Source organism: Lissotriton helveticus, chromosome 5_1 (genome assembly GCF_964261635.1).
Source record: "Lissotriton helveticus chromosome 5_1, aLisHel1.1, whole genome shotgun sequence".
NCBI classification, from domain to species: Eukaryota; Metazoa; Chordata; class Amphibia; order Caudata; family Salamandridae; genus Lissotriton; species Lissotriton helveticus.
In genome coordinates, this window is record NC_136065.1 from 319,882,172 (window position 1) to 319,905,562 (window position 23,391).

The following is a 23,391-nucleotide window of genomic DNA, read 5'->3' on the forward strand; positions in this document are numbered from 1 at the left end:
CTACGATGTTGTCAGTTGTGGAGCAGCCTGCTCAAAATCCTGTTTGACTTGCTTGCTGCATCAAGGACAATGATGGGCCGAAAGTCTTTGGATGAGTTGTTGCCACCTCTTTGTTGATTGGGTGTATTTCGGACCCCTTTCATGACGAAGATATCTGACCTGTCATCGTTACTTGGTTGATTAGCCCCAAAAGGCGAGATGCCCCTAATGCTGGGTTTTCTGGGAATTTTGCCATTGGAAGGCCGTTTGGTCCTGGAGCTTGGGATGCTCCTTCATGTTTTTTGATCAGGGTGATGGTTTCGCTTCGAGTGACAGTGAGGCTTTTGTAAACATAGAAAAAAGAAGCAGAGATGTTACTACTGTAAAGAGCATTAAAGTGCGTCTCCAAGGCGTTATATGAGATAAGGTAGTCATTCGCAGCGATGTGAGATGTTGTACCAGATCCAATCAAAGGCCAAAAGGGTTTAACACTCTGGGCGATACGTTATCGCCACTTTTATCGGCAATGAACTGCCGCTAATGCGGCGATAATGGGCTTGATAATAAGCCCTTGTGAATTCCCATAGAAGCCCAGGTTCTGGTTTTAACCTGGGCTTCTATGGGAATTCACAAGGGCATATTATCAAGCCCATTATCCTGCCGATAAAAGCGGCGATACGCCCTTTCTTGATAATATGGTCCTTGGTCTTTATAGATTCACTAAATTGCGTCCGGGCCTGTTCTTGTTGAATTCATTTAATGCCATTTACTGTAGCTTGATATTGGTACTTGAGCTCTTTAATGTGTTTGTTGTAGTCGCTTGAACATGGAGGAAGAAGACTTGTCTCAGAGCTTTCCTGTGTTGTCTTTTAGTGACAGCAAAATACCGATGTGGCTTAATAGGTGTGTCTGGCTTGACATTTGATACAGTAGGACAAAACTGTCAGAAGTCGCATGGGCAAGAGTTCCTTCAACCAGCCATTTCTGGCCCAGTTCCTCTGTTCCTTTCCATTTTTCTATGCCATTTGCTTTGTCCCATCCTTGTCTTCTTGAAGGCCATGGTAAAAAGAGAGCTGTTTCTTCCCCTCCGTGCCTTTCCTAAGGCATAGAGGGGGATATTTTTTTCTAATTTCTCCTAATGTTTAAAAACATTGTCAGAGACTGAAAAATATTGTGATGAGGTGAGGCGGGTGAGTGTTCTTTGAGACGGGGAGTGTTCTTTGTCGGCAGTACCGACACTGCAATTACAATGTGACCACACAGGGTGCGGGCGCATACTCCCATTTCTCTATGGCAGCTTGTGCTGCGGGTGTAAACCAGCCATAGCACAAGCTCCCATAGAGAATGGAAGCCTGTGTAAATCCCTGCACCGTGTGGCAGGCGCTTCATGGTGCCTGCCACAAGGTGCAGGCAGGGCCGGACTGGCTACCGGGCAGCTTGGAATGCTGCCGAGCTACTATAAGATTTTATTGCAGTGGGGGCGGATTTTGTACATGGAGACCTGCGTGTACTTCGAAATAATGAAAACAAAACGAATTTCGTTTAGTACACGCAGGTCCCCATCAACGAAATTACCCTCCAGCTAAGCAGCATTCCACATTGCCCGGTAGCCAGTCCGGCCCTGGGTGCAGGGATTTACAGGGGGGCCCAAGCACCCAACCGAAGGGCCAGAAGGAAGGGGGCCCAGCCATGGGCCCACAAAGGCACTTTCCAACAGCATATTGTCGGAAAGGCTGACATGGATTTGCTCTCAGAAAGTGCCATCATAATCCCGAAGGTTGAAACGCCTTTCTCGTGAGACTATGTGGCCCTTCCGCCTGGCCATTGGGCTCCTCAAGCCCATTGGAAGTCAGCCAGATTGACCGGCCGGTTTGAATTCCGACCTCCGTAATTGTAATATGGCGGTCGGATGTCAATCCGGTGATGTCAATCAGAAATCCTCCAACCAGCAGTCGGAGGCTTTCCGACCGACATCCTAATTAGTCCCTAAGAATCTTACATTTTGTCATGGGCTTGTAGTTCTGCAAGTTAAACAAGGCAGATTTGGGAAGTATTTGTTATGCCAGAACAATGTGATGAGCCAGTGATAGGCTTGAAGGTTGAATCTTGATAATAAACTTAATTATAGAACATTGCAGCTTTCTTGTAGCTTCAACTCCCAGGGCACCTCTGTAGAGATAGCTGACCGAAACGTAATTTACTTTAAATAACTACAAAAATGCTCAATGGAATCTGGTCATTCAAAACAAAGACACAGATCTTATTGCATGCCACATCTGATGGAAAATCTGTTTAGCTCTTTTTAAGCTACATGATTTCTATTGAATCCAGTTAGTTGAATAGACGGCCTTCGCCTCTAATGTTGTTCATTCCAATAAGATTGATCAAACATGGCAAACAAATTCTGAGGGGGCTAGTCATGTTGGGTGGAAGTTTGGTGCAGGTCTGTGAAAAATTGCAAAACTGTAGGCTGTTTTAAATATTATCTTCGTTTTAACTTAATTAGTAAGTAGCTCTTTCTACCGTTGTGTGAAATGTGTATCTTGACAGTACCACATCCCCTCTGGGTGCCAATGTAAAGGTAAATAAATACACAAAAGAAGTAGACCTCAATTACTAGTGCCTTGGAATAATCTTTTCCCTGCCCGGAATTACTTTCACCGGGGTCCTAGAATCAAAAGGAGTTATATTATTTTTAGGTATAAGATGCAGGATCAGTACTTCCACTCCAATTCAAGTATGTCTTCTTCTGTGAATTTACACAGATTTCCTGTGCTTTTATATTTGTGATGAACTGAAGTTACTGGGCCAACTAGAATTAACCAGCCACTGGTCATCAAGATTTTATTTTTGTGTTTGGGATAAGTAACCTTTGCCATGGGATTTGATTTCATTGTATTTGAGGTAGAAACACCTGACTCCACTTCCCAGCAAAAGCTTTTCTACCTTCCACTGACTCAGACCAAAGCATTCTGTGGTTACTACATAATTGTGTGCACGAATTTTATGTCAGTGATAATGTCCCTGTATTTGTCACTGATCCCCTGTTGGCCTACATTTTAAATTTCTCATATGGCTCCACCTCCGTTAGTCCCCATTCTTCACCTTCCCAGTTCTAGACATCAGGGGCTGCGTACAACTCACAGATAAAGGTCTACAGGAACGCCATATATTAATATTGGCAGATATCTGAATAACCCAGGTGATAATATTATGTTTTTGAGCAGGTTAAAATATAGAGCTGATTGTGTTTTATGGGAAAGAGGCAAAATCCAACTAAAACATCCCACCAGAAAATGGTACAAACATATCTTCTCGTGCATCAGTTTGTGATGTCATATGGCATCACTGCACACTAAGCTCCAGAGTGCCCTATTCAAGGTTAAGCCTCAGAAAGGAAGTGGTCACAGCATTGTGAGGTCAGTGGCTAATGAAAGAGGACCACCCTAGTGGAAGACTGTACTGTAGCCTCCTCTTTGTACTGTATAGTGGTATTCTCTACTCTGCTTTTAGTTGTATTCCACCACCTGGTATTTGAAAAGATGGCGACTGGCTACCTTTGTTTTTCTTTGATAGATACATCCACAATCCTTTGCTCCTATCGGGGCGGAAGTTTGATATCCGATCCTACTTCCTGATTGCCAGCACTGCGCCTTACTTGGTCTTTTTCCGCCATGGATATGTTCGACTCACCTGCAACAGTTACGACCCACATTCCGATGACCTCACGGGCCACTTAACCAATCAGGTAAGCTCCAAATAAGTAAGCACTATTACAGAAAGGCTAGTCTAGAGGTTCCTTGGAACACTTCCTATTAAGGTGACATATTTGATAGTTATGCAGGGGTATGACAGTCATTCACTTGTTGGACAATGGCTGACCGGTGCATGTATCTGCCTCTGACTATCTGCCTTTTCACAGGCTATGCCCTCTAGGTAGGCCTGCTGCTTTATCTGAAAAACAATCTTCAGTGTATGTTGGATGATATTGGTCCTTATTTGGATTCATTTTCTCCAAGCGTATTATTTAATCACCAAAAATGTTCAAAACAGTATCAAAGTGCAGGCCTTCCTGCTGCAGAACTGGACACATGTTTCAAAAATTTGAAATGTAGATAATTTAGATTACCATCCCCAAAAGAAGGCATTTAGAATCAGTATGACTCCGGAGTAAAATGTGACCAACTGGATTCATAAACGATCAGAATTCTGAAAGACCATTTAGATCTCTGGCACAACCATGTATTGCAAGCCAATACGATTTCACAATTTTGAATTGCTCATCTATTTCCATCTAAATATATTACTATTGCCACTGTGTTGCAAGTCAGCAGGAATTCAGATTTCTTTTTTTTTTCTCTGCAAAGCATTTTGATTTAAATAAAGATAGGGGCTCATTTTGTGCTTTGTAGCCTCTGATGCCATTCTCCATAGTACAATGAATGAATCAGATATGTTTAGACTAGACCGCCTAGAACCCAATGTCCTGGCACCCTAACACTCTTATTTGCTTCTGTCAGTGCAAACAACCTCCACGCTTTCTTTTCCACCTTCCACTGAGATGCCATTTCTTGTAAACCAAAGAACCATCCATATTTTCATCAGAAGTAGCCACATCTTCTTTTGTAGCTCTTCACATAGCATTCTTCACCTTCTCATTAACCTGCCCCACAAGTTTGTAGTGTAGTTCCTATTATCCCAATAGGCTCTGCGCATTGGAATAATATCTTCAATAGTATAGACGTAGGACTGCGGTTAACTAGGTCTTCTACTGACGATATTAGACTTAAAGTTATGTGTGCCAGCTAGCTCAGAGTTCACTAGAAACTTTCTCGAATAGGCAAGGAGGAGTTTAACCTCCCTGGATAGACAAGAAGGGATTTAGTTTCTGACAACCATAGAACATGACAACTTTGCTCTCCCCTAATCAAGAGTATATCTCTAGAGTCGTGTGAAAACAAAAGACAACTATTTTACTCAGTCAGTACGTGCATTCTTAGCTTCACCAGTTTGTAGAGAAATAAGAGATGGGCGTGTTTCAATAAAAAGATGTTATTTATTGATCAGTCTCTTTTCTCATACAAGAGAAATGAATCGCTATTATTGCAATACTTATGGTTAAGTAAAGTGCATACAGTAAAAACAGAATTATAAAATAATACTGTAAAAGCATTTATATGGTTTCTTAGCCATATGATACTTAAAATGGATAAAAGATATACATACATATATACATTGACTAATCGTTCTCAACTGGTGCTTCTAACTACGCCTACCCCGGTGTACCTGACCTAAGCCTAATACTTGGGAGGGAGTAAGTAAGTAGCAGTTTAAGTTAAGTTTGTTTTGCCAAGAATCTGACTCAAGAATTCTCTGTAAGGGGTTAGTCAGTTCAGTACCTGGGATTTAGAAGGCTGGAGGGTTGGTATCTCTGTCTCAGGACTCGATATCCCAGTTACCCGCGAGGGCGGCTGGAAACGCCGGAGGCTGGATTTCTCGGCAGGAGAAAAGGCAGCGTCTCTCTCAGCGCGTCAAAAGGGAGGGGCAGCGTCCGTGGGCTTTTCTGCATCAGCTGGGCTCTCCGGCAAGTAGCGCTGCTCCAAGCTCGTCACCACCGTGTTCTAGCTTAGGGCACCTTTCAGGTATAAATATACTGACGCTGCCCTAAGCTAGAACACGGTGGTGACGAGCTTGGAGCAGCGCTACTTGCCGGAGAGCCCAGCTGATGCAGAAAAGCCCACGGACGCTGCCCCTCCCTTTTGACTCGCTGAGAGAGACGCTGCCTTTTCTCCTGCCGAGAAATCCAGCCTCCGGCGTTTCCAGCCGCCCTCGCGGGTAACTGGGATATCGAGTCCTGAGACAGCGATACCAACCCTCCAGCCTTCTAAATCCCAGGTACTGAACTGACTAACCCCTTACAGAGAATTCTTGAGTCAGATTCTTGGCAAAACAAACTTAACTTAAACTGCTACTTACTTACTCCCTCCCAAGTATTAGGCTTAGGTCAGGTACACCGGGGTAGGCGTAGTTAGAAGCACCAGTTGAGAACGATTAGTCAATGTATATATGTATGTATATCTTTTATCCATTTTAAGTATCATATGGCTAAGAAACCATATAAATGCTTTTACAGTATTATTTTATAATTCTGTTTTTACTTTATGCACTTTACTTAACCATAAGTATTGCAATAATAGCGATTCATTTCTCTTGTATGAGAAAAGAGACTGATCAATAAATAACATCTTTTTATTGAAACACGCCCATCTCTTATTTCTCTACAAACTGGTGAAACTAAGAATGCACGTACTGACTGAGTAAAATAGTTGTCTTTTGTTTTCACACGACTCTAGAGATATACTCTTGATTAGGGGAGAGCAAAGTTGTCATGTTCTATGGTTGTCAGAAACTAAATCCCTTCTTGTCTATCCAGGGAGGTTAAACTCCTCCTTGCCTATTCGAGAAAGTTTCTAGTGAACTCTGAGCTAGCTCGCACACATAACTTTAAGTCTAATATCGTCAGTAGAAGACCTAGTTAACCACACGATTGTGGACCGCGCACACGATTCAGCGAGGACATCGCCGACTTCGTCAGCCCGCACGCTCTCCCCTCCGCCGACTACATCCTCCTGGGGGACCTCAACTTCCACCTGGAGAACAACAACGACCGCAACACCATCACCCTGCTCGACAACCTCGACAACCTCGGACTCAAGCAACTGGTGACCACCCCCACCCACCTCGCCGGACACACACTCGACGCCGTCTTCTCATCCAGCAAAGACGTCACCTTCAGCCACGCAACAGGACTCCACTGGACGGACCACAGCTGCGTCCACTTCACCTTCAGAAGAACGACGATCCACCACCACCAGCAACAGGTTGCCCGAAGAAGCTGGAACAAGATCACAGCCGACCAGCTCACCGCCTCCCTGAGCCAGCACCCTCCCGCCAGCTCAGCGAACCCCAGCCAGGCCGCCGACAACCTCACGAAGTGGATCAGCAACTGCGCGGACGAACTCGCCCCTCTAAGGACCCCGCCCAGCAGATCCTGCAGCAGAAAAACACCATGGTTCACCGACGAACTCAAGTGCTCCAAGAAGAACTGTCGAGCCCTCGAGAAAGCCTGGAGAAGGGAACCAACGACGGACAACATGACCACCCTCAAGCTCGCCACCCGGAAACACCACCAACTGATCCGCGCCACCAAGAAAAATGCATACAAGGACCGGCTGGACAACAACGCACACAACTGCAAGGAACTCTTCAACATCGTGAAAGAGCTCTCCAACCCCAACGCCGGAAACAACGACATCACACCGTCGCAAGACCTCTGCAACTCCCTCGCGTCCTACTTCCACAACAAGATCACGGACATACACAACAGCTTCAACAACCAACCAACGCAAGCCACAACCGCAACGACGCCACCATCCACCACCCTCCGCACCTGGACCCCGATCAGCACCGAAGACACCATCCGCACCATGAACTCCATCCATTCCGGATCTCCGACTGACCCCTGCCCTCACCACGTCTTCAACAAAGCCGACGCTGTCCTCGCACCCCACCTGCGGGACATCATCAACACCTCCTTCGACTCCGCCACCTTCCCTGAGAGCTGGAAGCACGCCGAACTCAGCGCTCTCCTCAAGAAACCCACAGCAGACCCCACCGACCTCAAGAACTACCGTCCCATCTCGCTCCTCCCGTTCCCGGCCAAAGTCATCGAGAAGACCGTCAACAAACAGCTGGCCGCCTTCCTCGAGACGAATGGATCCCTCGACCCCTCACAGTCCGGCTTCCGAGCGAACCACAGCACCGAGACCGCCCTCATCGCCGCCACCGACGACCTTCGAACTCTGATGGACAACGGAGAAACAGCGGCCCTCATCCTCCTGGACCTCTCCGCGGCTTTCGACACTGTCTGCCACCGCACCCTAGTACAGCGCCTCAGCAACATCGGAATCCAGGAGAAGGCACTGGAATGGATCACCTCCTTCCTCGACGGAAGAACACAGAGAGTCCGCCTACCACCGTACAAGTCAGAGGCCACCAAAGTCATCTGCGGCGTACCCCAGGGATCCTCGCTGAGCCCAACCCTCTTCAACGTCTACATGAGCCCCCTCGCGGCCATCGCACGCCAACACAACCTGAACATCATCTCCTACGCCGACGACACCCAGCTGATCCTCTCCCTGACCAACGACCCCGCCACCGCCAGAGCCAACCTGCACGAAGGGATGAGAGACGTAGCCGAATGGATGACGACCAGCCGCCTGAAACTGAACTCAGACAAGACGGAGGTCCTCATCCTGGGCTCCACGCCCTCCGCCTGGGACGACTCCTGGTGGCCCCCCGCCCTGGGCACCGCACCCAAACCGACGGACCACGCACGCAACCTGGGCTTCATCCTGGACTCCTCCCTCTCCATGACCAGACAAGTCAACGCCGTCTCCTCGTCATGCTTCAACATCCTGCGCATGCTACGTAAGATCTTCCGGTGGATCCCCACCGAGACGAGGAAGACGGTCACCCAAGCCCTCGTAACCAGCCGACTGGACTACGGCAACGCCCTCTACGCCGGAACCACTGCCAAACTCCAGAAGAGACTCCAGCGGATCCAGAACGCCTCGGCGAGACTCATCCTCGACATCCCCCGACGCAGCCACATCTCCGGACACCTGAGAGATCTGCACTGGCTCCCGGTCAACAAGAGAATCACCTTCCGGCTCCTCACCCACGCGCACAAAGCCCTACACGACCAAGGCCCGAGCTACCTCAACAACCGGATCAACTTCTACACTCCCAAGCGCCTCCTCAGATCAACCAACCACGCCCTCGCCGCCGTCCCCCGCATCCGAAGAGCGACAGCAGGAGGAAGATCCTTCTCCCACCTGGCCGCCAAGACCTGGAACTCACTTCCGACCAACCTGCGCCTGACCCAAGACCACCTCTCCTTCAGGAAGAAGCTCAAGACCTGGCTGTTCGAGCAGTAGCGGCACCCCCCCCCCCTCCCAGCGCCTTGAGACCCTACGGGTGAGTAGTGCGCTATACAAATGACCTGATTGATTGATTGATTGACAGTCCTACGTCTATACTATTGAAGATATTATTCCAATGCGCAGAGCCTATTGGGATAATAGGAACTACACTACATGGCGCCCAATGTGGGGCGCCATGTAGTGTAGTTCCTATTATCCCAATAGGCTCTGCGCATTGGAATAATATCGTCAGTAGAAGACCTAGATAACCACAGTCCTACGTCTATACTATTGAAGATATTATTCCAATGCGCAGAGCCTATTGGGATAATAGGAGCTACACTACAGGTTAACATACAAGCACGACCTAGAAAATTGTGGTTTCTCAGAGAGTGAGTGTTTATGCTAGTCGTTGGCCCGGTCTGGTGGCTCAGTGGACTAAAGCAGCCACTGCAGGGGCTTGTGTTCGACCTCATGGTCACAGGTTCAAATCCCGGCGGGTCCACTCAGCCTTTCATCCATCTGAGGTCGATAAAATGAGTACCGTTGGGTAACAATAAACATCTGTTATTCAGCGCCAGGACACCTACGGGTAACAGTGCGCTTTACAAATACACCTGTTATGTTGTGTTGTTATTAGTATTACAACGTATGGGGGATCTTTGCATTTTAGGTCAAGTTTGAGGTTTTTTTACTACTAGCTACACATGGACCTAATCTTAAACAACAACTTTTAAACATACTCTACTCCCAGGAGACCCTTCGCTTGCAACCCTACTCAGAACAAAAAATCATTTGAGCGCAAGACGCTCTTGACAAACAAACCTCACTCTCACCAATGTTTTTAAAGAAGCACAGAATATTAGTTCATAAATTGTCCAATAATAAATACCTGCTTCATACCCTTCATACATTTAAATGCACGCATCTGTATGTTTTCCGTAAAAAGTCAGCTGAACAACTAGATGACACCGAGTTCTAGGCCTCCTGTCCAAACACAAATTTACACCTGGAGGCCTAGTTCTCCATACTCATCTACATGAAACCGATCTAGATGGAGTGGACAACAAGCACAACAGAATAGCCAGATAGATAGACAAAGCAATGTTATATTCTTGTTCATAAAAATTTAATTATTTATTCACATCCCACAGAACAGATTAAGGAGGTTTGAAGGGCTTCTCAATCGTACACTCCTCAACAGCATGCAAAGAAGAAAGGCATGCTGTCTCACCAGCACAGCAACCATCACATCATGACCTACAGAAATTACTCTTCTATACCCACTAGCCAGTGCTTAATTTGTTAAAAAAACAATAAGCGCCAGGGCTCCCTTCACCACTTATTGCCCCTACCATGCTGCCAATGATAGTAATATCACAACTACTAACCAACACACTCCTGCAAGTGTGACAGTTCGGACTATTTCAGGCCCCTCAATCTATAAGAATGGCTTGGGCGGCAGGTAATAATAATTTTTAATGTATATTGAATTAATAATTAAATGTTGTCGTGGTCATCTCTAAATGAGCCAGTCAGCTCCACCTGGTGGCAGACTATCACAAGAGCCGATGTTGACGATTGAAGGGCTGGTGCCGAGCAGCGGAAACCACCGGCTCAAGTTAAGCACTGCCAGTAGCTGTACTGTCGAAGAACTTTCCGTAGACGTAACTGTCCTATCACTTACAATCACACAAACATGACTCCTGAATACATTTTACATTGTAAAGCGTAACAAGCAACAGATTGGTAACTGCAGCCTATGATGGCACGTTAATTATTCAGAAGGCAGTTAGAAGGATATTATGGCTTATTACAGCCAAGGAAACACGTGGTCTGAATGATGCTCCAGCTACAAGCTAAGTGGCGTCTCATGGCGGCCGGAATATCCGGCGGGACCAGTCAAAAGTAAAAGGTGGTGGAGAAGAGATCGGGCTCCCAGACTTGTCACACTGGCATTGAGGACTGGGAAGTTGGCAGACGAGGCTAGCGCATCTTAAAACATCTAAAAGGATGAACAATGTCGCATCATGGGAACTTGAAAGTAAGAAACTATGCCACTGAGTAAACCAAGACCGTTGTACACCCGGCTTAATCCGGATTTGTTTTTTCCAGCAGCATATTTTCTTACTTTCTTGCTTAATAAGCCGTTATATCTCACTCACTGCTTTCTGAATAACCAAAATGCGCCGTCATTTGTGTTCTCCCCACAGTGAATGAGTCATATACGTAAATAGGTGAGCATTCTTGTAATTAAGTGCACCAGCTTTGGGTGTTAGGCAGTGCTTGAAATGGAAAAATAGAAGTGCAGGTACTCTGTATCAGAGCACCTGCTTGTTTCGGAGAAGTGCCGGTGCTCTCCAATTAAAAGTATAGCATTTCTCTTGAGAAGTGCCGGTACACTCCCTCTCAAAATAAAAAACTGCCAGTACCCCGTACCGGACAGTATGGGTCCATTATATACACTGGTTAGGTATTTAAACTGTTGGCTAATCTTTGCCTGCTGACCCTTTTTAGGAACACCCAACTTGCATTTAACAGAAAAAGCCACAGCCCTGATGAAGATCTCACTGAACACGAGTGCCCAATAGATATCGAAACATGTTGGTACAACCCAGGGAGCGAATATGGTGCCTCAGAACCAAGAAACTATATCCCCCATGTGTATTTGAGGACACCCTATAGCATCTGGGTAGGGGACCACCCTAAGAAGAGAAGGAACTAGCTTCTTTCCCAGGATAAACACTTTTTACAGATCGTGAATTGAGATTGGCAAATATTTGTTTAATGTTACAAGAGTTTCTAATTGTCATGTCAAACAATAGTTTTTGTATGTGCGGCCGGTAACTTTTTTTCTTGTCTTGATTTTTGTGAAAAGTTGATTTTGATGCTTAATACAAGAATTAATTTTAATATTGGCTAACTAATATCCTTTCACTATGATAACCTTGTTCAGATTTTGAAGTAGTGAAATAATTGAAATAGTATTACAGTGATATGTCGAAAAGTGTCCGCGTGTCATAAATGTGAAAGGAATTTTCAAGAATCTATTGTCAGTGAGATTACCTAGTTGTGTCAGCCTTCTGCAGGCACCAACGACGGCGTACATGTACCAGATTTCAAATCTAAAAACACAAGTGGGTGAAAACACACCAACACACAGCAATATGAGATGTTTGTACGTCTGAATTTTCATCATTATCATGTTTGTACTTTTTCATAAGTGTTTTAAACAAAATGCACAAAATCACTTTAAATTCAGACAAAAGGGCGTATACCATTAAGTACATTCAGTGCAAAACTAACATGCAGTACAATCAGAAATGACAAAAAAAACATGAAAATAAAAATGCAAATGCCTCATTTAATAATCTCTGGAAGTACTTAGCACTCTTCATTACTTTGTACTTTTTCACAGAGGCCACCGTGATATTAATGTTTGGGAAAGGATAAGACCCCGATGAGTCTCCTTACTGAGAGGATATGGGGTGACCTTTTCAATTTTGAGCCCATTTCCTGTCTAGATGTCGATGGTCAGGTGTGAACCATTGCACGGCGCCTTAATATGACGTAGCAAAAGAGTCAATACATTCCAATAGGGTCAGACAGGAGGGGAGCTAGTAAACAAGGGTAGAAGTTGGAGATCATATATATTCTGTCTGTAAAGCGAATGCAGCATGTGGGAAAAATGGATGAGTCTGTGAGGAACTTGCACTTAGGGGGTTTGTAAGTAACTACTCTGCGCTTCCCATTCCTCCACCGCGTACTCACCAGTATATGCAGAAGAAAAACCCGCTGTACAACGAGCTGAAGGAAGACACTGTGTGGACCATGGAGCGCTTCAACAACTATGTCAACGATCACTTTGCTGCTGTCAAGGGCCTTCCACCTGATTGGGTGCTCACCTCCTTCACGGTAAGCTCACAGCGCTGTCCATTCATGGTGTGTTGTGCAGCGGTATGTGTGCTTGTGTATCTAAGGCTGCGTATGTCTTCATGTTTGTGCCTTATGCTTGTTTATCTGCTCACGCGCTTGATCTGCTTAGCTGTGTCTGTGTGATCACAGAACCATAGATGGGCATTATTCTTTGTATACAGGTAAATATTTCTCACAAGTCTGTCTCTGTGTGGGTATGTATGCCCATAGGTGGCCTCAAATGTGTACCTCTTTGTGGCTGTCTGCTCATGTTTGTGCATGTGTGCCTGCAACAGACTGCTTAAGCTTGGGCCTGTGACTGTATGCACACGAGACTTCGAATGTTATTCTGAACAGAGGCGACCATTTTGGCTGAAGAGTAAGTTTGCCTGTGTATTTACATGCGTGTGTCTGTGTCTCTGTATGTATTTGTATTCAGTGTTGCCGATATTTGTATGAATGTATGTCGGCTTTACCTATGTAGGAGTTCAGTTTTATCGGTGTATGTTTGTATTTCTACAAATATATATCGCCGTGTTTAAATGTTTCTGTGCTTCTTCTAAACATTTAGCTATTCTTCACTTTTCAGTGGGTCTCTTTTACCTTTTCATATGCTATAAAGAGAGACAGAGTGTATGCGCATGTGTGTGTGCCTACCTTTGTGTTGTATTTATAAACTTGTGTCAATATATCTATTTGTTATTAAAGTCCATCTGTAAATAGAAGCCTTTACAGGTGTGCCAATGTGTTTGCACATTGTGTCTCTGTTTTGGTGTTTTTTTGTGTTCATATGGCTGTCTCTGTGTATGAAGGTGCATTTGTGATACATACGTTGATGTGCCTGTACATGTATCAGGATGTGTGTGCCTTTGATTGTAGCTATCTGCAGTATTGTATATACAAGGGTGTATGAATCCATGCCCCAATGGCTGTACTGATATGCCTGTCCCTTTTAATTGTGTGCACATGTGTGTGTGGTTGTTAGAGTGGAGGTTGTTTTATATAGATTACTTATAGAGGAGGGAGAGGTATTCTCCAAGCCGCTAATATCTCCCCAGATAGAGTTGTAGCATATTGACGCTGTCCGGGCTCAGCCATCTAATCAGACTCAGGGGAGCATGAAGGACCAGTGGTGCAATTATAGTATTGCCACATAAGGCCAATTGAGGGCACTAGATTGCATTGAATAGAATCAAAATATCTTATTATTTGGGGCAGTTGAGGGGAGAATGGGCAAGTATTTTGTCTGGGGCTCCAAACCCCCTTGCAGAGAAGCAGGAGGTAGGTAAGGGAATTGGGTGAGTTGGGGGTGGGGCAGACGAGAGCTCAGGAACAACCAGGAATGGGGAAGGAGGTAGAAGTAGAAGCGTGTTGGTTTGGGGTGTGGTAGTGGGAGGACTCAGGGCTTGACATGTGGTTAGAAATAATATTATAGATACCATGGATGGTCAAAGAGGCCTTGAGAGATGGGCGAGTGCCCCTTTGCACTCTCCACAGTGTCTACAGTCAGACCCCTCATAAAGTCTCTCCCTGATTCATACATTCACCTGTAGTCTTCAGATGAAAAGGGACACATAATTTGGTAAAATGTAATTTTGTGACTTTCGAGAAGAAATAGGGTTGGTCCATCTACAGGTTAGTGCTACATGCTCGGGCCGGGACCGTGTCTAACCTAATGCGGCCCTAAATTGCTGAGCTGGCATGTGATGTGGGGTTAACATTTATATGATGGAGGAGCCAGGGAACATAGCCCTGTCCATGTCACTCCAGGATTCTGGACTGCTGCAAGAAGCCAACTTGCCCGAGGTTCCTGGCCATAAAACAGCACACAACCGGCTAGCATAACAGCAGGAGGGTCGACCTTTGCTAAATAACATAGTATCAATACTTTATTTTCATAACATGTCCGTCAAATCCTGCCTTTGTAAGTGCAAGGGCTCTGTAGAGTGATTCACTCATGGCAGTTTAATAAGTTGCAGTTTCAGGCTGTTTCTTATTAAACGCAGCTTTTTCCAGGTAATTTGTCTATTTTGGTGACTTGCAGATTCTTCCCTCTCTGTACAGATCAATGACACTCATTCGCAAAATAGCCCATATAAATTTCCAACACATAGGGCACCACAGTCCAGTGCAGCCAGAGCCCCAAGCCCACCACCTCCTTCTGATGGTACAGAACTCAACTGGGACATTGGTAATCAGGACAGGAAATTGGGATGGGTTGTAGTCTTGTGTTCATGGTGAGCAGGGCATAGTATTATGATCAGGGAGCCATGACTCTCCACGGAAGAGGTGTTTAGGCAACATTTGATTCGCACTCATATGAAGTGATGCTTCAAATGGGCAATGGATTTGGAACCTCATCCTCATAAGAGCCTTAACCAGCTGAATACTGAGATCTGTAAATGCTTCTGGTGTAATCCCAGATCCATTATTGTACCCAGGTTCAGTTTCCTGCTTGGTTCAGCTGCTCTGCCTGGCAAATAAGGATTTTAGTCTAGAAACAGTTATACTGTTTGAGTTTCCCTCTTTCATCAGTTTATCTGGGTGAGTGGCTTAGGTACTCCTGGAGTGGTATCCTTTTATTGGGGGTATGGCTGTTAGTCTGCCATGGCATTAGAGCAAGTTACTCCACTGCCTTTGTGGAAGACTGACCGCCATATTTAGAGTTTTCTGCAAAACAGGCCGAGAGCTCTCTACTTTCAGAGGAGCCACCACCACAGCAGCTTGTCAGAAGGCACTGCAGCTTTGCTTGAGTGGTCTCCACTTTTAATGCTGGTATGCAAAGTTTTCTCCTCCCAAAAACAATCTCCTGCAGCAGGTACAGGTTATTGAAAAACCTAAAAGAAATACCCATGCCATGCTGCAAGATTTCTCTTTGCATGTGGGCGTAATTATTTTGCTTTGCCTGCTTGGGACAATCATGATTTTCCTGATCGTCCCATACAGGAAAAAAGTGCATCGGAAAATTGAGGACGAATGATGTCCTTGGAGCTATCTAAGGTTTCCTCCAGTGGAGCCAGCAGAGAGTCTCTTCCTGGATACATGTTGGTTCACCTGACTCTAAATAGAGCGGGCAAGCTGTGAGTTTGGTAAACAAGGGGTACGATTCCACATTTGTGGTGGAGTACTCTGCCTGCCCAACTCTTAATAGGCACCTTAGTCTGGTTGAGTTGTTTTGTTATGTTCTGTTGTACAGACAAGTCGAATTTGCCAGTTAGTTTCATTTACCCACATGGGTGAATTGTCCCGTTTGTTTCAGTTGCTTAGGCACAAGATATGTCCCATTTTGATGTGCTGAACAGGGCAGTCAAGCTTTTCTGTTTATCTCAATTTCCAAGGCTGGGTTAGTAGTTCTATTTCTTTCAGTCGTGTAGGCTGATTGCATTGGCCAGTGTATTTCAGTTGCCAGCGCTAGGTGACTGGTGCTCTTGGTGTTCTGTACTTCAGTTACTTCAGCTGGTTGAGTTGTCTCGTGAGGTGCAGATGCCTAGGCAGGCTAGTTGTCTCATTTCACTCGAATACTTAGTCAGGATAAGCTGTCCCTTTTGGTTTCGTTTCCCATGCTGGTGTCTTGGCATGCTTAGTTTAGGTGCAGAGTGACTTGTTCCTTTTGGTTGAGCTACCCAGACTAGATGGCTTGCCATGTTTGGTTTAGTTGCTCACACTAGTTATGATGCTTTTTTAGTTCGTTAGTTCATTTTGGTTTAATTGCCTTGTGTGTTTGTTCAGTTGCTTATTTAGTTCAGCTGCCCATGCTAGATGAGCTGTTCTATTTGATTGAGATTTACAGACTGGTTAAATAGTCTTGCTTGACTGAGTTGCCCCCAGTCTTTTTCAGTTGTCTCATGACCAAATTAATAGCTTTAGTTTTTTTGTAATGTACACATTGGTTAATTATTCTACTTGGCTGGCTTGCTGATTGCTTTGATCAGGTCTCTGTTTCCAAATTGATCAGGTTGGCCCAAACCCTCCTAAAAACTCCTTGTAAACATATGCCACTTTCTATTGAACCCATGACTCATTGTGTCTACATGGTGTTGACCCCAGGTGCTTATGTGACCCTTTCCCCTGTCCGGGCCTCCAAAAGTACTGTTACCCATGTATGACTATGCTGTCTTCTAATTCTTCCCTTCTGTCCTCTGCAGAAGCGAATGCAGCAGATCATGTTCCACTGCTTCATGGCTGTGAAGAGCAAGCTTGAATGTAAGATGGGATTCTTTGACCTCATTGGATGTGACTTCTTGATCGATGAAGACTTTAAGGTATCTTATTTAAAAACGTCAAGTTTTATTGTATTTTATTTTTTCTCCTCTTTCTATCTTTTTACTACTACTTCATGCAGTAACAATGAGCTTCACGTTAAACACTTTTTGCTGCCTTTCATAGGAACTATGTGCTGCTCCTGTCATTCCCTATAACTTTGCCCAGCATAAGCCACACCCTTCTTCTGTTTCACATTGAGCCACTGTATTCTTGTTCAATAGTTAGAAACAGCCTTGCTCAGAGCTCCATTAATATCTATATGGTCATACCAGGATGGGACCTAGCCTACCTCTCTGTCCCATTCGTCCCATATGCTTATGTCAGGTTAGGACGTAGTGTTGGTTGTATGATAGAGGCACTCAAGGCTCAACCACACGTGCCTCTACCAAGAAGCCTGAACCACGAATACAAATTAACCACGCATTCTTTTACCACGCATGACTTTTTACCAGACAATTTCATGGTAGAGGCATGCATGGCAAGGGTGTATGCGTGGCTAAGTTTGCCACTACTCCGACCTCCCCTCCCCCTGCCCTAAGCCCTAAATTACAAACCCTATATTCCCCTAAGTAGAGGGTGTGTTGAGTAAAACGCAAGGTTTTCAATTTCAAAGCCAGCTGTGGTAATGGTTCCTGGCGATTCATCCACTTTTAAATGAGATCGAGAGCACCACTAATTTAAAGTGGGGTTCCTAGTAATAGAATCCCTAAACCCTATTGGTCTCAGAAACCTGGCATGGCTGGTGCTTTTGGATCACACAGAAGTTCAACACTTTGGGCCTTATTATGATGGCGGTCGGACGAGCGTCCAACCCCCATCATTGCAGGATGGATAGGCCGCAGCACAAGCCACAATAGAAATAGGCATGTTTTAAACATCCATACACCGTGTGCCAGGAACTATGAGGTGCCTGGCACCATGAGGTGCCTGGGATAGGGTCCATGGATGTCATCAAGCCTCATAGCAGAGGCCAACAGGGGATGGCGACCTTGCTCGGCGCCCCTAAAGTTCCTTTCTGTCTGCCTATACATGGCAGTCGGACCACCATGTAAGGGCAGAGGGGAACGAACATTGAGGCACCGCCCCTATTGTAGCTATTATGGTTCAACCGCTGCCCTGACGGGCTCCTTGAGTCTGTAGGAAAAGCAGCAGTCTATCCCTACGACCGATGCCTCCGACCATCAGATCATAATCCAGTGGTCGGACCACTTCTATGGATGGTGGTGGGATCGCCACCAACGGGCTGTCGGTGGTGGTCTCATGGCCATCGTAATGAGGCCCTTCGTGCCAGCTTGTACCCTTATTTGCCATAACCATCTTTTTTGAGTTTGAATAGTGGAATGTGATTCGTTTTTCTCCTTTCTCGGGGTGCAGCAATGGCTATTTAGGTTATCTTCTCCTAGCCCTTGGCTAGAGTTGTGAAGCGGTATAATAGGTTTCCTCTCTCACCAAGTTTATGTCACTTCTTTCAGTCATTCATGATGGCAGCTGGATTATCAATCATGACCTGATGATACACAGATTATGGTAAAGATTGATGGGTCGGCAAACCAATATGTTAAGCTATTTGATTATGTAAAAGAGATTCAGGTGCTGCTGAAAAGCAGCTGATTGACACTAAAATTTGACTTGCAGGAACACTTAAATTATCAACACTTTATTATTTATTTATCCTAATTTTTTAAACATCCTTTTCCCAGTTGAATAAATTAAGAAGTCTGGGGCCATTTTAGACAAATACCTTAACATGGAGGAACCACCTGCTCTATCTCCTTTCATTGATAGCAAAGAACATTCCTTTAATCTCTCATCCCATCAGGCACTGCCGTAACCGATGTGACTAACTCAGAGCTGGATTATTTCAATATTTTTAACTGGAGCTCTCCAGAAAACATACTCACTGACATCAAGTGCCTGACAGGCTGAAAAATGAGTTTAGAGACATATGGCCAAGTTTCAGAGGCTAAACATAGCCCTCACTGATTAGAAGTTGAGCATTTAAAAGCTTAAAAATGTAAATAACTCACATAAAAATATATACTTAACCTTGGCCTCTCTTGTTTCTCAAACAGGGTTACATTTCCTTAAAGTGAACACAGTCTTTTATAATTAACTAGCAGCCCGTCCCGACGTTGTCCGCGTATGAATTGCTGCCGGCCAGTAGTATATTGTTTTGTAGGATTTCGTTTAGATAGCACTTCTTCTCTGTGACAGGCCTGTGAAACGCTCCGATTCACAGTGCACTGCTGATGCACTTAAGAGTGCGCGTTCAGTAGTGTGTGAACTCGTTTCCCTACTTTATTTTTCCTTACAATATTATATAGCGCGAACTCGACAACATGGCATGAGCACAATTTACATTACAGAAAAAAACATTCATTTGTGGTAGGCACGGGGAGACAAAGCGATTTGCCTGGAATCACAGGATGTTGAGCTGATGCAGAGATGCGAACGTAGCTCCCCAGCTCTGAAGTTCGCAATTCTAGAACTTGTGGCGGGAGGTGTGTCTAAAAGTGTATGTCGGTGCTGGCCATCAATGAGAGAGACCTGTGCATTTTTCAAATCGGTGGTGAAAAAATATGAGTATATTGCTGGAGATGTGAGCCGCCGTGACACCAATGTACTTACCGGGGGAGAGTAAACACCCATTATTCCGCAACTTTCTTTCCGCATACCATCACTCCGCATACTTTCATTACGAAAGTATCATGACTCCGCAATGCCATTATAACGCATGGCATTACATTTTATATGCTTTACCACGCATACATTTACAACGAAATTCGTTGTAAATGCATGAATGGTAAAAGCATGTTTTTTTAAAATGTTTGGATAAGGTAAGTATGGGTATAGGGGTATATGTTTTGGGGTACTGAGGTATATGTTTTGGGGTGTTTGGGTATTTTAAGGGTTCAGATATAGTTTTGGGTTATGGGGTACAGGGGGTAGTTTTAGGGTTTAGGGATAGGTATGGTTTTTGGGGTACGGGGTATTTTTAGGGTTCAGGGCTAGGTTTGGGTTTTGGGGTATAGGGGAATTTTTAGGGTTCAGGGGTAGGTTTGGGTTTTGGGATACAGGGGTATTTTAAGGGTTCAGGGCTAGGTTTGGGTTTTGCGGTACAGGGGTATTGTTAGGGTTCAGGGCTAGGTTTGGGTTTTGGGGTACAGGGGTATTCTAGGGTTCAGGGGTAGCTTTGGGGTACAGGGGTATTTTAGGGTTCAGGGGTAGGATTGGGTTTTGGGGTACAGGGTTATTTGTATGGTTCAGGGCTAGGTTTGGGTTTTGGGGTACTGGGGTATTTTTAGGGTTCAGGGGTAGGTTTGGGTTTTGGGGTACAGGAGTAATTTAAGGGTTCAGGGCTAGGTTTGGATTTTGTGGTACAGGGGTATTTTAGGGTTCAGGGGTAGGTTTGGGTTTTGGGGTACAGGGGTATTTTTAGGGTTCAGGGCTAGGTTTGGTTTTGGGGTAGAGGGGTATTTTTAGGGTTTAGGGATAGGTTTGGGTTTTGGGGTACAGGGTATATTTATAGGGTTAAGATGGGTTAGTGTTTAAGGGTGTTGGGGTATTTTAAGGAGTAAGGGTGGGTTATGATTATGGGGTGCAGGGGTATTTAAAGGGAGCAGGGTGGACACCCGAAGCTGAAATGTACAGAACCTGGGAAGAAAAAAACAATGAAATATTGGGCACAACGCTCGCTTTTTTTTCCATAATCCTGCGCCCCGCACACGCCCACGCCCCCAGAACACGCCCACAGCACACGATATGAGACATGGCATTAAATGCGGAACGTACAACACGCCCCCAGCGTTTGTCACGCCCCCAGCACACGCCCAAAGCACAACGCAGACACGCCCACAAGGGACTACTTTGCAGGCACGGTTCTTTTACCTTTTAAATATATATGGTGGGCGTCTGCATAGCCTATGTCCTTCTGCTGCAACTGCCCTTTCCAACGCTGTATTGGGTGTTGTGATTGGTGCTGTGGTTCCTGACAGCCGCGGTCGGTAGGGGAGTACCTGACGGGGCGGTGACGTGGGGAGGGGGAGGGGCAGGGTGGGGATTAGTAATGTATGGATAATGGAGGTTTGCAGGTAAGTAAATATATAAATAAATAAAACGAATTTCGTTGCGTGCACTGCATCCCCAAATGCAATGCAGTGCGCGCAACGGAATTTGTTTGATTTATTTAAATGTTTACTTACCTGCAAATCTCCATTATCCATACATTACTAACCCCCACCCTGCCCCTCCCCGTCCCTACGTCACCGCCCCGGCAGGTACTCCCCTACCGACCGCGGCTGGTTCCTGAGATTTCCCGCCTCAAAGGTTTGGGCTCTCTCTTTATTATATTAGTATAGATATGCCTCCACGCACCACCTAACCATTGCTGAGACAAACATGTGGAGGTAAAAATTCACCTAATGCATATGCCCAAAAATCCTCCCTCTTAAACCTAGTGCACTACTTCCAAAAATTCATATCAATACCTAAAGCCCATCAATGTTCATGCGCCAAAAGTGTTTTCCCTCTGTAAGCAACAAACATCTATGTGCTAACAGACTTCCTTAATGTAAAGTGTTGTAAAGCACCTGTCATAAATCAAGGAACTAATCAATCATTAGTGAAGATAGATCTACCCCTTCCAGTTCTCCTATCTCTTTAAACTGACTAATGTCAGAATCTCCCCCACGTTCCATGATCTTCCCATGACCCCAGAACCTTAAACGATTGATCTGAAGGCACTTGGAATTATCTTTAGAGCTATTGCCATGCAAGCCATCCCTATCTACATAACTCTCTATTCACAAATTGAGCAGACACGTCTGCTGTCATGAATCCAGAATGCTGTTCTCCTCAGGGTGTAAAAAGGCAGAGCCGAATTCGACCAAGAACCCTTCAGTATTTGCCCGGCGTTAGCCGCCTCTCATACCATTCAATATTACCAAACAAAGAGGCAGGCGCTGGAGACTGGAAGGCAGGAAACAGGAGTTTATTCCGACGGAGCAGAACACGTCAAATCAGACAACAGGGTATCTTCTCGAGGTGCTCTAACCGCATCTCTGAGGCCTGGCCTCTTATACACAAGTTTATGGCTTTATTACATTTATGACATCCGTGGTATTGCTTTGAAGTACGAAAAAGGCATCTTTGGAATCCCCGGTTCATGCCCGTTCTCACACATATCTACAGTAGGGGTCCCCACCCAAATCTCAGCATGATGGCTATCGCGCAGCTGGACATTCCGCTGGGAACAGGAATGCGGGCGATCGGTCGGATCTAGGGGTGTGAAGGCATTGATTAATCCCCGCTCCTTTGATGTGAGGCGAGGTCCTACTGTAGGGGGCAATAAACTGCATCTGTTGGGCTAGGTGATGGCCTGGGATCAGGCCGGACAATCGGGCAGGGAGGAAGAGGTTATCAAAGGGCCTGTTCTATGAATGAGACGAAAGAGTGAGGGGGTTCAGCACGGGATGTGGCTCGGAGACAGGGTCGCGCTGGAGGTGCGTTTAGGACCCAAGCAGGAGAGACTGGGGGCTGTCGGGGCGCCGGGGGGATGCTTGCGAGGCCGGGGAGTGAGGGGGAGAGATGCGCAGGCTATTGGCAGTGGGCAGAGAGGCTATGGCACACAAAATGGCTGTCACTTACGTGCATGAAGGGGCCTAAAAAGGGACAAGATGGCGTGGCCATTGTTTCACGATTTTCACTTTACTTTCAACAGTGGCTGTGGTGAACATAAATGAACGCCGCTTATGTATACCTAATTTAGTCATTTTCCACAGTCCCCAGTTTTTATCATAAGTTAGTTAATTTCTGTTCATGTCACAGGTGAGGATGTACAAGCTGACATTAGTTATACAATTCGCTTTGGTAGCCCATATGCATTACGGGTAGATGGAAATAATTCTGCTATCAATGCTGACAGAATCGTACATAACCATATGTAGTCAATGTGATAGGCGAGGAGGCAGTGCATACAAAATTACATTAGCTGTGTCATACATTAGACCTGGAGATGGGGACATTACTTAGATGATGTAGGGAATTCGTTCGAATACAAACATGATGTCATACAAAAAATGTTCTGGCAGAATAAGGGCTATTAAGTACATTATTTGAGGTCTGGACTCCGTGGGGATCAAAACTAGACAGCATGTTCATGTGTATGACTGGTGTTCTATAATCGTCATGATACAAAGTTAACGCTTTCTTAGTTATCCATGCACAGTTGAAAGTGACCGATGTAAGGTTT

General features: G+C 45.4%; 1 protein-coding gene across 1 annotated transcript in view; it reads left to right on the top strand.

Moving 5' to 3' along the window:
- TTLL10 (tubulin tyrosine ligase like 10) overlaps window positions 1-23,391 on the top strand; it is a 389,096-nt gene that overhangs the window by 325,998 nt on the left and 39,707 nt on the right. The window contains exons 8-10 of the mRNA XM_078642368.1: window positions 3,556-3,727; window positions 12,738-12,878; window positions 17,024-17,140. Of these exons, the coding sequence (XP_078498494.1) occupies window positions 3,556-3,727; window positions 12,738-12,878; window positions 17,024-17,140 (430 nt within the window). The remainder of the gene's footprint in view (window positions 1-3,555; window positions 3,728-12,737; window positions 12,879-17,023; window positions 17,141-23,391) is intronic.